Here is a 16,909-nt window from a genome sequence, read left to right as displayed (position 1 = left end):
CAGGGCCTCGTAGGAACCGTGAAGCCTGGGGGAGGAGGAGGGAGGGTTAGGGTCGTGGTGTTACCGCCCTTCAGGGCCTCATAGGAACCGTGAAGCCTGGGGAAGGGGGGATGGGAGAGGGAGGGTTAGGGTCGTGGTGTTACCGCCCTTCAGGGCCTCGTAGGAACCGTGAAGCCTGGGGAGGAGGGGGGATGGGAGAGGGAGGGTTAGGGTCGTGGTGTTACCGCCCTTCAGGGCCTCGTAGGAACCGTGAAGCCTGGGGAGGAGGGATGGGAGAGTGAGGGTTAGGGTCGTGGTGTTACCGCCCTTCAGGGCCTCGTAGGAACCGTGAAGCCTGGGGAGGGGGGAGGGGAGAGTGAGGGTTAGGGTCGTGGTGTTACCGCCCTTCAGGGCCTCGTAGGAACCGTGAAGCCTGGGGAGGAGGGGGGATGGGAGAGGGAGGGTTAGGGTCGTGGTGTTACCGCCCTTCAGGGCCTCGTAGGAACTGTGAAGCCTGGGGAGGAGGGATAGAGTGAGGGTTAGGGTCGTAGTGTTACCGCCCTTCAGGGCCTCGTAGGAACCGTGAAGCCTGTGGAGGAGGGATGGGGAGAGTGAGGGTTAGGGTCGTGGTGTTACCGCCCTTCAGGGCCTCGTAGGAACCGTGAAGCCTAGGGAGGAGGGGGGATGGGAGAGGGAGGGTTAGGGTCGTAGTGTTACCGCCCTTCAGGGCCTCGTAGGAACCGTGAAGCCTGGGGAGGAGGGATGGGAGAGTGAGGGTTAGGGTCGTGGTGTTTCCGCCCTTCAGGGCCTCGTAGGAACCGTGAAGCCTGGGGAGGAGGGATGGGAGAGGGAGGGTTAGGGTCGTGGCGTTACTGCCCTTCAGGGCCTCGTAGGAACCGTGAAGCCTGGGGAGGGGGGATGGGAGAGGGAGGGTTAGGGTCGTGGTGTTACCGCCCTTCAGGGCCTCGTAGGAACCGTGAAGCCTGGGGAGGGGGGATGGGAGAGGGAGGGTTAGGGTCTTGGTGTTACCACCCTTCAGCCTGGGGGGGGGGGATGGGAGAGGGAGGGTTAGGGTCGTAGTGTTTCCGCCCTTCAGGGCCTCGTAGGAACCGTGAAGCCTGGGGAGGAGGGATGGGAGAGTGAGGGTTAGGGTCGTGGTGTTACTGCCCTTCAGAGCCTCATAGGAACCGTGAAGCCTGGGGAGGAGGGGGGATGGGAGAGGGAGGGTTAGGGTCGTGGTGTTACTGCCCTTCAGGGACTCATAGGAACCGTGAAGCCTGGGGAGGAGGGGGGATGGGAGAGGGAGGGTTAGGGTCGTGGTGTTACCGCCCTTCAGGGCCTCGTAGGAACCGTGAAGCCTGGGGAGGGGGGATGGGAGAGTGAGGGTTAGGGTCGTGGTGTTTCCGCCCTTCAGGGCCTCGTAGGAACCGTGAAGCCTGGGCAGGAGGGGGGATGGGAGAGGGAGGGTTAGGGTCGTGGTGTTACCGCCCTTCAGGGCCTCATAGGAACAGTGAAGCCTGGGGAGGAGGGGGGATGGGAGAGGGAGGGTTAGGGTCGTGGTGTTACCGCCCTTCAGGGCCTCATAGGAACAGAGGGAGGGTTAGGGTCGTGGTGTTTCCGCCCTTCAGGGCCTCATAGGAACTGTGAAGCCTGGGGAGGGGGGGTGGGAGAGTGAGGGTTAGGGTCGTGATGTTACCGCCCTTCAGGGCCTCATAGGAACCGTGAATCCTGGGGAGGGGTGATGGGAGAGTGAGGGTTAGGGTCGTGATGTTACCGCCCTTCATGGCCTCATAGGAACCGTGAATCCTGGGGAGGGGTGATGTGAGAGTGAGGGTTAGGGTCGTGGTGTTACCACCCTTCAGCATGGGGAGGGGGGAGGAGAGTGAGGGTTAGGGGTACCTACTTGGTGTAGGGTTGGGGTAAAGGTTACCTACTTGGTGTAGGGTTGGGGTACTTGGTGTAGGGTTAAGGTTACCTACTTGGTGTAGGGTTGGGGTAAAGGTTACCTGCTTGGTGTAGGGTCAAGGTTACCTACTTGGTGTAGGATTGGGGTTAAGGTTACCTACTTGGTGTAGGGTTGGGGTAAAGGTTACCTACTTGGTGTAGGATTGGGGTAAAGGTTACCTACTTGGTGTAGGGTTGGGGTAAAGGTTACCTACTTGGTGTAGGATTGGGGTAAAGGTTACCTACTTGGTGTAGGGTTGGGGTTAAGGTTACCTACTTGGTGTAGGGTTAAGGTTACCTACTTGGTGTAGTGTTTGGGTTAAGGTTACCTACTTGGTGTAGGGGGGTTAGGGTTACCTACTTGGTGTAGGGTTGGGGTAAAGGTTACCTGCTTGGTGTAGGGTTGGGGTTACCTACTTGGTGTAGGATTGGGGTTAAGGTTACCTACTTGGTGTAGTGTTGGGGTTAAGGTTACCTACTTGGTGTAGGATTGTGGTAAAGGTTAGCTACTTGGTGTAGGGTTGTGGTAAAGGTTACCTACTTGGTGTATGGTTGGGGTAAAGGTTACCTACTTGGTGTAGGGTTAAGGTTACCTACTTGGTGTAGGGTTGGGGTAAAGGTTACCTGCTTGGTATAGGTTTGGGTTAAGGTTACCTATTTGGTGTAGGGTTGGGGTTGGTTACCTACTTGGTTAGGGGGATTACCTACTTGGTGTAGGGTTAAGGTTACCTACTTGGTGTAGGGTTGGATATCTACTTGGTGTAGGGTTGGGGATATGGTGTAGGATTATCTACTTGCTGTAGTGTTGGGGTTAAGGTTACCTACTTGGTGTAGAGGGTTGTGGTGTAGGAGGTTAGCTACTTGGTGTAGGGTTGTGGTAAATGGTTAGGGTTACTACTTAGTGTATGGTTGGGTAGGGTAAAGGTTAGCTACTTGGTGTAGGGTCAAGGTTACCTACTTGGTGTATGGTTGGGGTAAAGGTTACCTGCTTGGTATAGGGTTAAGGTGACCTATTTGGTGTAGGGTTGGGGTTAAGGTTACCTACTTGGTATAGGGTTGGGATTATCTACTTGGTGTAGGGTTGGGGATTCCTACTTGGTGTAGGGTTGGGGTTAAGGTTACCTACTTGGTGTAGGATTAGGTTGGATTATCTACTTGGTGTAGGGTTGGGGATATGGTGTAGGATTGTGGTAAAGGTTACCTACTTGGTGTAGGGTTGGAGTTAAAGTTACCTACTTGGTGTATGGTTAGGGTTACCTACTTGGTGTAGGATTGGGGTTAAGGTTACCTACTTGGTGTAGGGTTGGGGTTAGGGTTACCTACTTGGTGTGTATGGTTAGGGTTACCTACTTGGTGTAGGATTGGGGTTAGGGTTACTACTTGGTGTAGGGTTGGGGATATCTACTTGGTGTAGGGTTGGGGGTACCTACTTGGTGTAGGATTGGGGTTAAGGTTACCTTATTGGTGTAAGGTTGGGGTTAAGGTTACCTACCTGGTGTAGGGTTAATTGGGTAGGGTTAAGGTTGCCTTCTTGGTGTAGGGTTGGGGTTAAGGTTACCTACTTGGTATAGGGTTGGGATTATCTACTTGGTGTAGGGTTGGGGATATCTACTTGCTGTAGTGTTGGGGTTAAGGTTACCTACTTGGTGTAGAGTTGTGGTAAAGGTTAGCTACTTGGTGTAGGGTTGGGGTAAAGGTTACCTACTTGGTGTATGGTTGGGGTAAAGGTTAGCTACTTGGTGTAGGGTCAAGGTTACCTACTTGGTGTAGGGTTGGGGTAAAGGTTACCTGCTTGGTATAGGGTTAAGGTGACCTATTTGGTGTAGGGTTGGGGTTAAGGTTACATACTTGGTATAAGGTTGGGATTATCTACTTGGTGTAGGGTTGGGGATTCCTACTTGGTGTAGGGTTGGGGTTAAGGTTACCTACTTGGTATAAGGTTGGATTATCTACTTGGTGTAGGGTTGGGGATATGGTGTAGGATTGTGGTAAAGGTTACCTACTTGGTGTAGGGTTGGGGTTAAAGTTACCTACTTGGTGTATGGTTAGGGTTACCTACTTGGTGTAGGATTGGGGTTAAGGTTACCTACTTGGTGTAGGGTTGGGGTTAAGGTTACCTACTTTGTGTATGGTTAGGGTTACCTACTTGGTGTAGGATTGGGGATATCTACTTGGTGTAGGGTTGGGGATATCTACTTGGTGTAGAGTTGGGGTTAAGGGTACCTACTTGGTGTAGGATTGGGGTTAAGGTTACCTTATTGGTGTAAGGTTGGGGTTAAGGTTACCTACTTGGTGTAGAATTGGGGTTAAGGTTACCTTCTTGGTGTAGGGTTGGGGTTAAGGTTACCTACTTGGTATAGGGTTGGGATTATCTACTTGGTGTAGGGTTGGGGATATCTACTTGGTGTAGGATTGGGGTAAAGTTTACCTACTTGGTGTAGGATTAGGGTTAAGGTTACCTACTTGGTGTAGGATTAGGGTTAAGGTTACCTACTTGGTGTAGGGTTGGGGTTAAGGTTACCTACTTGGTGTAGGGTTGGGGTAAAGGTTACCTACTTGGTGTAGGGTTGGGGTTAAGGTTACCTACTTGGTGTTAGGGTTGGGGTTAGGGTTACCTACTTGGTGTAGGATTGGGGTTAAGGGTACCTACTTGGTGTAGGGTTGGGGTTAGGGTTACCTACTTGGTGTAGGATTGGGGTTAAGGGTACCTACTTGGTGTAGGGTTGGGGTTAGGGTTACCTACTTGGTCTAGATTTAGGGTCAGCAGTACATACTTGGCGTAGGCCTTCTCCAGCAGGGCACTCCAGAATTCATTTCTCTCGGCAGACTTGGTGAACACGAGCTGGCTGTTGAAGGTGGGGATGCGGTCGTCAATAACAACGTCAACCCAGTCGCCATAGCGCCAGAACTGGGGGGGAAAGAGTTGTCCCATGCAGTACACGGTTGAGGATTTGACAAGAGAAGATAATCTGTTGCAATCAGGGTTGGGGTTGATTCCATTTCATTTCACACAATTCAGGATGTAAACTGAAATTCCTAGCCCACTTTTTAAGGAAATTAAAACGAGTTTAATGTGAATTTTGAATAAGTGTATGTCTTGAACGGACTGAATTGAAATGGAACTGTGATTACAGTGTAACATACGTGATTACAGTGTAACATAGTGTAGTATTGAGAGTTGTTTAGACCATAGAGTCTAGAGTCTTAGTGCCTCTAAACCTGGCATTAACTAGTAAACTCATTCTAGTTCTGTGCTTTTGATTGGTGGGTTCTGACCTGGAAGTGGAAGATTCCTCCATATCCCTCAGAGAAGCTCTGTTCCTGAGGAACGACCCGGTAGAGAAGCTTCTCATTCAGAGTCAGACAGGCTATAGCAGCCAGCAGCCAGCAGTCACCTAGGAAACACACAGTTAGTTACCAACAGACACACACCTAGGAACACACAGTCAGATAGACACACACACCTAGGAACACACAGTCAGACAGACACACACACCTAGGAAACACACAGTTAGTTACCAACAGACACACACCTAGGAACACACAGTCAGACAGACACACACACCTAGGAACACACAGTCAGACAGACACACACACCCGACGAATTGAGACTATTCTGAGGGCAACTTAATATTAGGAAGGTGTTCCTAATGTTTTGTACAATCACTGTAAACACAAACACACACACACACACACACACACACAAACCCAATGAACACACAGTCATTCAACTGGCTCAATGGGAGGTTGGTTTCATTCCCCATTGCCACTGGTAAAGGTCCACAACATGTAAAACCATTGTTATCTAACCCCTGGCAGTGATTGGTTGGAGTTGATTGACGGGAGACCCACTGTTATGTTTTGTTTATTGTTCAACTATTGAGTGGTGACCATCTTTGTTGTCTCCATGTGGGACTTGATAGGGAGAGGCTTTTCTGACACACCTGCTGCACAAATTGATGACGTATTTCACGCAGCTGAGAGTCGAGTGGAGATGAATGGATTGGGTTCAGTCAGTCATCCTGATGAGCCCTTCCTAGCTAGCTAGTTCAGTCAGTCGTCCTGATGAGCCCTTCCTAGCTAGCTAGTTCAGTCAGTCATCCTAATGAGCCCTTCCCAGCTAGCTAGTTTAGTCAGTCATCGCGATGAGCCCTTCCTAGCTAGCTAGTTCAGTCAGTCATCCTGATGAGCCCTTCCTAGCTAGCTAGTTCAGTCAGTCATCCTAATGAGCCCTTCCCAGCTAGCTAGTTTAGTCAGTCATCGCGATGAGCCCTTCCTAGCTAGCTAGTTCAGTCAGTCATCCTGATGAGCCCTTCCTAGCTAGCTAGTTCAGTCAGTCATCCTAATGAGCCCTTCCCAGCTAGCTAGTTTAGTCAGTCATCGCGATGAGCCCTTCCTAGCTAGCTAGTTCAGTCAGTCATCCTGATGAGCCCTTCCTAGCTAGCTAGTTCAGTCAGTCATCCTAATGAGCCCTTCCCAGCTAGCTAGTTTAGTCAGTCATCGCGATGAGCCCTTCCTAGCTAGCTAGTTCAGTCAGTCATCTGATGAGCCCTTCCCAGCTAGCTAGTCCAGTCAGTCGTCCTGATGAGACCTTCCCAGCTAGCTAGTTCAGTCAGTCATCCTGATGAGACTTTCCCAGCTAGCTAGTTCAGTCAGTCATCTGATGAGCCCTTCCCAGCTAGCTAGTTCAGTCAGTCGTCCTGATGAGACCTTCCCAGCTAGCTAGTTCAGTCAGTCGTCCTGATGAGACCTTCCCAGCTAGCTAGTTCAGTCAGTCATCCTGATGAGCCTTTCCCAGCTAGCTAGTTTAGTCAGTCATCCTGATGAGCCCTTCCTAGCTAGCTAGTTCAGTCAGTCATCCTAATGAGCCCTTCCCAGCTAGCTAGTTTAGTCAGTCATCGCGATGAGCCCTTCCTAGCTAGCTAGTTCAGTCAGTCATCCTGATGAGCCCTTCCTAGCTAGCTAGTTCAGTCAGTCATCCTAATGAGCCCTTCCCAGCTAGCTAGTTTAGTCAGTCATCGCAATGAGCCCTTCCTAGCTAGCTAGTTCAGTCAGTCATCTGATGAGCCCTTCCCAGCTAGCTAGTCCAGTCAGTCGTCCTGATGAGACCTTCCCAGCTAGCTAGTTCAGTCAGTCATCCTGATGAGACTTTCCCAGCTAGCTAGTTCAGTCAGTCATCTGATGAGCCCTTCCCAGCTAGCTAGTTCAGTCAGTCATCCTGATGAGACCTTCCTAGCTAGCTAGTTCAGTCAGTCTAGTTCCTCAGTCATCCTGAGCCCTTCCCAGCTAGCTAGTTTAGTCAGTCATCCTGATGAGCCTTTCCTAGCTAGCTAGTTCAGTCAGTCATCCTGATGAGCCCTTCCCAGCTAGCTAGTTTAGTCAGTCATCCTGATGAGACTTTCCCAGCTAGCTAGTTCAGTCAGTCATCCTGATGAGCCCTTCCCAGCTAGCTAGTCCAGTCAGTCGTCCTGATGAGACCTTCCCAGCTAGCTAGTCCAGTCAGTCGTCCTGATGAGACCTTCCCAGCTAGCTAGTCCAGTCAGTCGTCCTGATGAGACCTTCCTAGCTAAATAGTTCAGTCAATCGTCCTGATTTTAGGCAACAGGCGAGTCCGTATTTGCCTCTCCCGACTATTTTTGTGTTGTTGAGGAACAGTACCCAGTCTCTCACCTCAGTGTTGAGGAACAGTACACAGTCTCTCAGCTCAGTGTTGAGGAACAGTACCCAGTCTCTCACCTCAGTGTTGAGGAACAGTACCCAGTCTCTCACCTCAGTGTTGAGGAACAGTACCCAGTCTCTCACCACAGTGTTAAGGAACAGTACCCAGTCTCTCACCTCAGTGTTGAGGAACAGTACCCAGTCTCTCACCTCAGTGTTTGAGGAACAGTACCCAGTCTCTCACCACAGTGTTAAGGAACAGTACCCAGTCTCTCACCTCAGTGTTGAGGAACAGTACCCAGTCTCTCACCTCAGTGTTGAGGAACAGTACCCAGTCTCTCACCTCAGTGTTTGAGGAACAGTACCCAGTCTCTCACCACAGTGTTAAGGAACATTACCCAGTCTCTCACCTCAGTGTTGAGGAACAGTACCCAGTCTCTCACCTCAGTGTTGAGGAACAGTACCCAGTCTCTCACCTCAGTGTTGAGGAACAGTACCCAGTCTCTCACCTCAGTGTTTGAGGAACAGTACCCAGTCTCTCACTTCAGTGTTGAGGAACAGTACCCAGTCTCTCACCTCAGTGTTGAGGAACAGTACCCAGTCTCTCACCTCAGTGTTGAGGAACAGTACCCAGTCTCTCACCTCAGTGTTGAGGAACAGTACCCAGTCTCTCACCTCAGTGTTGAGGAACAGTACCCAGTCTCTCACCTCAGTGTTTGAGGAACAGTACCCAGTCTCTCACCTCAGTGTTTGAGGAACAGTACCCAGTCTCTCACCTCAGTGGTGTCTGTCTGTCGATCCAAACCTGCATGTTGGCTATATGCCCAGTCAGTGAGTTAACCACTGAACAATGGCAGTTAATATTGTTGTCGCAGCCTGTATGAACCTTTGTCCCTCCTGGTGACTTCATACAGAGTCTCGACACTGAATGGACGGACAGCTCAACAATGAGAAGTGCTGCTAGCTGGAATCCCTTCCATAGAGCCAGTACAATATAGAGAGGCCACTGGTGGAGAGGTGGACAGGCCAGCCGTGAGGCTCACAGGGGAGCACTGGGATGTTTTCTGCCCTGAAGAGACAGGTGACCTGAGAGGTATACTATAGAGTACGATCAATATGTTAGCCATTTTGTTTTGTTGTTGAAAGATTAGCTTGAAATGGGCTTGGTCTAATTGATTAAACGACCCAAAAATACATATCTAAGCTCAGCCTTTTTAATGACGAACTCATTGATCCTAATTTGTAGTATTCCCCTCAGGGTTATCATGGTACATAAAACATCCTGCCCTTTCCAATTCGTGAGTCAATACATCACACACCTGATCTCTCCTCAGTACCAGTCAATACATCTCACACCTGACCTCTCCTCAGTACCAGTCAATACATCTCACACCTGACCTCTCCTCAATACATCTCACACCTGATCTCTCCTCAGTACCAGTCAATACATCTCACACCTGACCTCTCCTCAGTACCAGTCAATACATCTCACACCTGACCTCTCCTCAGTACCAGTCAATACATCTCACACCTGACCTCTCCTCAGTACCAGTCAATACATCTCACACCTGACCTCTCCTCAATACATAACACAACTGACCTCTCCTCAGTACCAGTCAATACATCACACACCTGACCTCTCCTCAGTACCAGTCAATACATCTCACACCTGACCTCTCCTCAGTACCAGTCAATACATCTCACACCTGACCTCTCCTCAGTACCAGTCAATACATCTCACACCTGACCTCTCCTCAATACATAACACACCTGACCTCTCCTCAGTACCAGTCAATACATCTCACACCTGACCTCTCCTCAATACATAACACCTGACCTCTCCTCAGTACCAGTCAATACATCTCACACCTGACCTCTCCTCAGTACCAGTCAATACATCTCACACCTGACCTCTCCTCAGTACCAGTCAATACATCTCACACCTGACCTCTCCTCAGTACTAGTGGTGTGGTGTTGTGTGGTGCATTGTGGTGTGGTGTAGTGTGGTGTGGTGTAGTGTTGTATGGTGTTGTATGGTGTAGTGTGGTGTGGTGTGGTGTAGTGTGGTGTGGTGTAGTGTGGTGTGGTGTGGTGTGGTGTGGTGTAGTGTAGTGTGGTGTAGTGTAGTGTGGTATAGTGTGATGTGGTGTGGTGTAGTGTGGTTCGGTGTAGTGTAGTGTGGTGTAGTGTGGTGTGGTGTAGTGTGGCGTGGGGTGGGGTAACATTTATATTTACCAAGATCTCCCTGGCAAATGTCTGTCCTGCTGGCTCCGCCCACAATGAACTGAGGGTTCTCACAGATCTCCTGGTGACACACAGAAACACACAGACACTTGGATCAGCTGCCTGGGGGGGACGTAAGAGGGATATGACTTATTTCCTTATTTCCTGCTGTAAGGGAAATATTCAAATCCATACAGTTACATATTACTACATTATTATTGGATGATATTATATTGATTTTTGACTACAAGTATCGATTTGTAAATAAATAAGTATTTAATAATAATAGTATATATCACAGGAGGTTGGTGGCACCTTAATTTTGGGAGGAAGGGCTCGTGGTTAATGGCTGGTGGAATTGTATCAAATACATCAAACACATGGTTTCCATGGTTTCCATGGTTTCCATGGTTTCCATGTGTTTGATGCCATTCCATTTGGGTTATGTTCCAGACTCTATTGTGAGCCGTCCTCCCCTCAGCAGCCTTAATACCTTTTAGAATAAGGCTGTAACGTAACAAAATGTGGAAAAAGTCAAGGGGTCTGAATACTTTCCAAAGGCACTTTATAAATATATAAATATATATATACACACATTTTGAGTGTACCAAACATTAGGAACACCTTCCTAATATTGAGTTGCACCCCATGGATGCTGGTCCATGTTGACTCTACAAGGTGTTGAAAGCGTTCCACAGGGATGCTGGCCCATGTTGACTCTACAAGGTGTTGAAAGCGTTCCACAGGGATGCTGGTCCATGTTGACTCCAATGCTTCCCACAGTTGTGTCAAGTTGGCTGGATGTCCTTTGGGTGGTGGACCATTCTTGATACACACAGGAAACTGTTGAGCATGAAAAACTCAGCAGCGTTGCAGTTCTTGACACAACCAGTGTGCCTAGCACCTACTACCCTACCCCCGTTCAAAGGCACTTAAATATTTTGTCTTGCCCATTCACCCTCTGGCACACATACACAATCCATGTCTCAATTGTCTCATGACTTAAAAATCTTTCTTTAACCCGTCTCCTCCCCTTCATCTACACTGACTGAAGTGGATCAATAAGGAATCATATCTTTCACCTGGATTCACCTGGTCAGTCTGTATCATGGAAAGAGCAGGTGTTCTTAATGTTTTGTTCAGTCATAATAATAATTATGATTATTATTATGATCATTATTTTGCTACTGTGGGTAGCGTTAGCACGCGCTAGTTGGCTGTACCTGCGCCAAAACGCCGCCATTTTTAATTCTATAGCTTCTAGTGAGTCAACACGTTTACAGCACTTCTATTTCCCTGACTGATCAGAACTCATTTTCTCCTGACTCTCTCCTCGTCTCTCTGCAGCAGACATATAGTGAGCAATTTATTTGGAACATTAAATCGCAATAAAAAAATGGCAGGAAATGTACAGTAGAATCGTGAGAATCGCATTACATATTGAATCGACACCTAAGCATGGTGGTAATATCGTATGGTGAGGTCCCTGGCATCTCTCTACAAACAGATCAACTATACTTCACTAATTCATAGCTTCACATCAGCCTTGCCACGGATTGATATAATCAGCCCCCCCCCCCCCCACCATTTCTGACAGTCCCATGTTTCAAACAGCCATAACAACCATGATTCCATCCCATAATGAATGGTGACAAGTACCTCACAGAGGTCCTTAGATTTCACTGTTCAGAACATGTAGTTCCAGATAAGATTTTACAACATGTTTTGCCATCATTGAATCCCTTTTCAAAGCATCCTGAAACGTCCTTGTTGTTGACTCGGTAATTGTAGGACATCATCCCACCTCCCACATTCCTTCCCCCTCTTTATTGAATCATCTTCCTCTCCTGTATGCCCCCCACTCCTCTCCTACCTTCGGTCTCCTCCAGATCCACCCCCCCCCCCCCCCCCCCCCCCCCTCCTCTCCTACCTTGGGTCTCTTCCAGACGATGTTCTTGACCTTGTTGGACTTGTGTCCCAGCTCCTTGTACCCCAGAGACTCCACGGAGGCTGGGAAGGTGTCATCCTCAAACAGGCACTTCTTGGTGAGGCACTCTTGTTTCAGTGCGGTAAAGTCCTGCCCGCTGAAGCGCAGGGGCTTGCTGAGGGATCCTTCTCCATCTCTTCTCTCTCTCTCCCGGATCAGCCGGTCACAGAAGAAGCCGGACGGTGTAAAGGGCATTCTGGATTATTATTTTTTAAACTGCCGGCTTTTACCACTTCCACTAAAGTCTTTACAAGCCTAAAAAACCTTGGCATAAATCCAACAGGGTTGTCTCTGATTGGCTGTGTCGTTGTATGACGTCCCCCTCCCTCTAGGTCATAGACTCTAAAGGCATGGTGAAAAAGACTCAACATGCATTCACGTTCCTTTACATTAGCACGCACACAACACACACACACACACACACACACACACACACACACACACACACACACACACACACACACAAAGGTTGTCTCTTTGTTGCACTCCCATTGGTTCCCTGAACAATGCCCAAATGTTCTGTGGCAGTGGTCGTTCTCATGCCATTCTATTATTGTGTGGCCACACAAAAGGGGTGGTGTGTCGGGCCTCTCCACAGCCCATGTAAAGAGTGGTCAGTAGATGTCCTGCCTCAGCAGAAGGCATTCAGTCCGTTTAGCCCTATTCCATTCTCTCCATGGAGCTCAGTATCCAGCGGTCTCAGCACATCTCCGCTACAGCAGCAGGCCTCTCTCTCTCTCTCTCTGAGGTAAACTAACGCCGTGAGAGCAACTTCGCCTCAGGTACGTTTTAAACAAGGGGACGATATCCTCTAATGATAAAGTTCACAGTCAAAACAGAACGCAACAGTTGTTCTGTCCTCTCTCATCGTCAGCCACGCTGGATGTCCAGTCTGTCTATGATAGCATTAATTCAACTGTGGATGACGTTGCTATGACGTCAGCCATTTAATATCAAGATCACCCATCTTTATTTCTATGTTTTCTATTTCTTTGTGTTTGGCTGGGTTTGGTTCTTAATCAGAGGCAGCTGTCTATCGTTGTCTCTGATTGGGAATCATACTTAAGTAGCCCTTTTTCCCCTCCTTCAGTGTGGGTAGTTAACTTTGTTAGTGGCACTATAGCCCTGTAAGCGTCACGGGTGGTTCTTGTTTTGTTGGCGTTATTCCAAAAACAAAGAGGAAAACGTTTGCTCACCACGCTGCACCTTGGTCTGCTTCTTTCGACTGCCGTGACATGGCAACTGTATCTGATATAACATAATGCCCTGTATTTTCACGTTGACTATTACATTGCCCTAGAATTCATCTGTCCACATATGATTTCATATTTCAAACTGAACACACTGCAATCCCAAAGTTTAAAACAACAGTGGACAGTTATCAGCTTGCATAGCAAAAATCAGCCATGTTGAAGTTCCTTCAATGACCCGAACAATGCAAAGTGCCATTGAGGTAGATTAAAACCAACCTGTCATCAATGCATTCTCCTCTAGAGAAACCACAACCTAGAGGAGTATGACCCTTGACCCCAACATAGGGTTGCACACTTCCCCTGTTTTTTAGAAATCCTGTTTGTAAGATTCCTGGAATTATGAGGGAACTAGCAGGAAATCTGGGAATCCTCCAAACAGGACTTCTGGAAAACCAGGGGTATTTTGGGAAAGACACCAGAATGTTGCACCCCTACGTAGGGGTCAGAGGTCATGCTCCTCTAGGCTGTTGTTGCTGTAGAGGAGATAAAGGAATAATATAATATAGCATACCTGTAAACCAGCTTTCATCCAAAGCCAGGCAGTGCTAAAACCCTCCTCCCCCCCCAAAAAAAAAATGTCATAATGTTTTTTTCTCAATCATTATGGTGATGCTGGGGGTTGTTGTGCTGAAAATCTATAAATGTGCTAAAACTTAATCGAAACCTTGTCAGGGTATTCAGGCCTTTCTCGCCATCCATTCAAAGCCATCAAAACCTTGCTGTGCGCAGCCTTTCCTGACTGTCTGTCAGCTAGCACCATGACATCATCTCCCTCACCGCTAGCAGTGTCAACCACCATGACACCATCTCCCTCACCGCTAGCTGACAGACAACCACCATGACACCATCTCCCTCACCGCTAGCAGTGTCAACCACCATGACACCATCTCCCTCACCGCTAGCTGACAGACAACCTCCATCTCCCTCACCGCTAGCTGACAGACAACCTCCATCTCCCTGACCGCTAGCTGACAGACAACCACCATGACACCATCTCCCTCACCGCTAGCAGTGTCAACCACCATGACACCATCTCCCTCACCGCTAGCTGACAGACAACCTCCATCTCCCTCACCGCTAGCTGACAGACAACCTCCATCTCCCTCACCGCTAGCTGACAGACAACCACCATGACACCATCTCCCTCACCGCTAGCAGTGTCAACCACCATGACACCATCTCCCTCACCGCTAGCTGACAGACAACCTCCATCTCCCTCACCGCTAGCTGACAGACAACCACCATCTCCCTCACCGCTAGCTGACAGACAACCACCATCTCCCTCACCGCTAGCTGACAGACAACCACCATCTCCCTCACCGCTAGCTGACAGGCAACCTCCATCTCCCTCACCGCCAGCTGACAGACAACCTCCATCTCCCTCACCGCTAGCTGACAGACAACCTCCATCTCCCTCACCGCCAGCTGACAGACAACCTCCATCTCCCCGCCAGCTAGCTGACAGACAACCTCCATCTCCCTCACCGCCAGCTGACAGACAACCTCCATCTCCCTCACCGCTAGCTGACAGACAACCTCCATCTCCCTCACCGCCAGCTGACAGACAACCTCCATCTCCCTCACCGCCAGCTGACAGACAACCTCCATCTCCCTCACCGCTAGCTGACAGACAACCTCCATCTCCCTCACCGCCAGCTGACAGACAACCTCCATCTCCCTCACCGCTAGCTGACAGACAACCTCCATCTCCCTCACCGCTAGCTGACAGACAACCTCCATCTCCCTCACCGCTAGCTGACAGACAACCTCCATCTCCCTCACCGCCAGCTGACAGACAACCTCCATCTCCCTCACCGCTAGCTGACAGACAACCTCCATCTCCCTCACCGCCAGCTGACAGACAACCTCCATCTCCCTCACCGCTAGCTGACAGACAACCTCCATCTCCCTCACCGCTAGCTGACAGACAACCTCCATCTCCCTCACCGTTAGCTGACAGACATGACAGCTCTGCTTCTAGCTCCTAAGCAACTTTGCAGTAATGTTTTTGTGTGTTATTGATTACATTATTATTGATTACATTATTATTGATTACATTATTATTGATTACATTATTATTGATTACATTATTATTGATTACATTATTATTGATTACATTATTATTGATTACATTATTATTGATTACATTATTATTGATTACATTATTATTGATTACATTATTATTGATTACATTGTTATTGATTACATTATTATTGATTACATTATTATTGATTACATTATTAGCCCAGAACACTTTTTGTGTGTTATTACATACAGCCGGAAAAAAACTTTTGGATATCAGAGCGACGGTAACTCACCAGCATTACGGTAACTCACCGGCATTACGGTAACTCACCAGCATTACGGTAACTCACCAGCATTACGGTAACTCACCGGCATTACGGTAACTCACCAGCATTACGGTAACTCACCAGCATTACGGTAACTCACCGGCATTACGGTAACTCACCGGCATTACGGTAACTCACCAGCATTACGGTAACTCACCGGCATTACGGTAACTCACCAGCATTACGGTAACTCACCAGCATTACGGTAACTCACCGGCATTACGGTAACTCACCGGCATTACGGTAACTCACCGGCATTACTGTAACTCACCAGCATTACGGTAACTCACCAGCATTACGGTAACTCACCAGCATTACGGTAACTCACCAGCATTACGGTAACTCACCGGCATTACGGTAACTCACCGGCATTACGGTAACTCACCGGCATTACGGTAACTCACCGGCATTACGGTAACTCACCAGCATTACGGTAACTCACCAGCATTACGGTAACTCACCAGCATTACGGTAACTCACCAGCATTACGGTAACTCACCGGCATTACGGTAACTCACCAGCATTACGGTAACTCACCGGCATTACGGTAACTCACCGGCATTACGGTAACTCACCAGCATTACGGTAACTCACCGGCATTACGGTAACTCACCAGCATTACGGTAACTCACCAGCATTACGGTAACTCACCGGCATTACGGTAACTCACCAGCATTACGGTAACTCACCAGCATTACGGTAACTCACCGGCATTACGGTAACTCACCGGCATTACGGTAACTCACCGGCATTACGGTAACTCACCGGCATTACGGTAACTCACCGGCATTACGGTAACTCACCGGCATTACGGTAACTCACCAGCATTACGGTAACTCACCAGCATTACGGTAACTCACCGGCATTACGGTAACTCACCAGCATTACGGTAACTCACCAGCATTACGGTAACTCACCAGCATTACGGTAACTCACCAGCATTACGGTAACTCACCAGCATTACGGTAACTCACCAGCATTACGGTAACTCACCAGCATTACGGTAACTCACCAGCATTACGGTAACTCACCAGCATTACGGTAACTCACCGGCATTACGGTAACTCACCGGCATTACGGTAACTCACCGGCATTACGGTAACTCACCGGCATTACGGTAACTCACCAGCATTACGGTAACTCACCAGCATTACGGTAACTCACCGGCATTACGGTAACTCACCAGCATTACGGTAACTCACCGGCATTACGGTAACTCACCGGCATTACGGTAACTCACCAGCATTACGGTAACTCACCGGCATTACGGTAACTCACCGGCATTACGGTAACTCACCGGCATTACGGTAACTCACCAGCATTACGGTAACTCACCAGCATTACGGTAACTCACCGGCATTACGGTAACTCACCAGCATTACGGTAACTCACCGGCATTACGGTAACTCACCGGCATTACGGTAACTCACCAGCATTACGGTAACTCACCGGCATTACGGTAACTCACCGGCATTACGGTAACTCACCGGCATTACGGTAACTCACCGGCATTA

General features: G+C 48.9%; 1 protein-coding gene across 1 annotated transcript in view; it reads right to left on the bottom strand.

Moving 5' to 3' along the window:
* The window catches only part of LOC139375477 (calpain-3-like), a 44,315-nt gene extending 32,237 nt beyond the window's left edge, over window positions 1–12,078 (bottom strand). The window contains exons 1-4 of the mRNA XM_071117295.1: window positions 11,735–12,078; window positions 9,817–9,886; window positions 5,200–5,318; window positions 4,698–4,831 (exon numbers count right to left, since the gene is read on the bottom strand). Of these exons, the coding sequence (XP_070973396.1) occupies window positions 4,698–4,831; window positions 5,200–5,318; window positions 9,817–9,886; window positions 11,735–11,986 (575 nt within the window). The 5' untranslated portion in view covers window positions 11,987–12,078. The remainder of the gene's footprint in view (window positions 1–4,697; window positions 4,832–5,199; window positions 5,319–9,816; window positions 9,887–11,734) is intronic.
* Between the last annotated feature and the right edge of the window lie 4,831 nt (window positions 12,079–16,909).

The sequence above is a fragment of the Oncorhynchus clarkii genome, chromosome 19, assembly GCF_045791955.1.
Source record: "Oncorhynchus clarkii lewisi isolate Uvic-CL-2024 chromosome 19, UVic_Ocla_1.0, whole genome shotgun sequence".
NCBI lineage: Eukaryota > Metazoa > Chordata > Actinopteri > Salmoniformes > Salmonidae > Oncorhynchus > Oncorhynchus clarkii.
The sequence above is the reverse complement of the archived record's forward strand: the minus strand, read 5'-3'. Positions and strand labels throughout refer to the sequence as shown.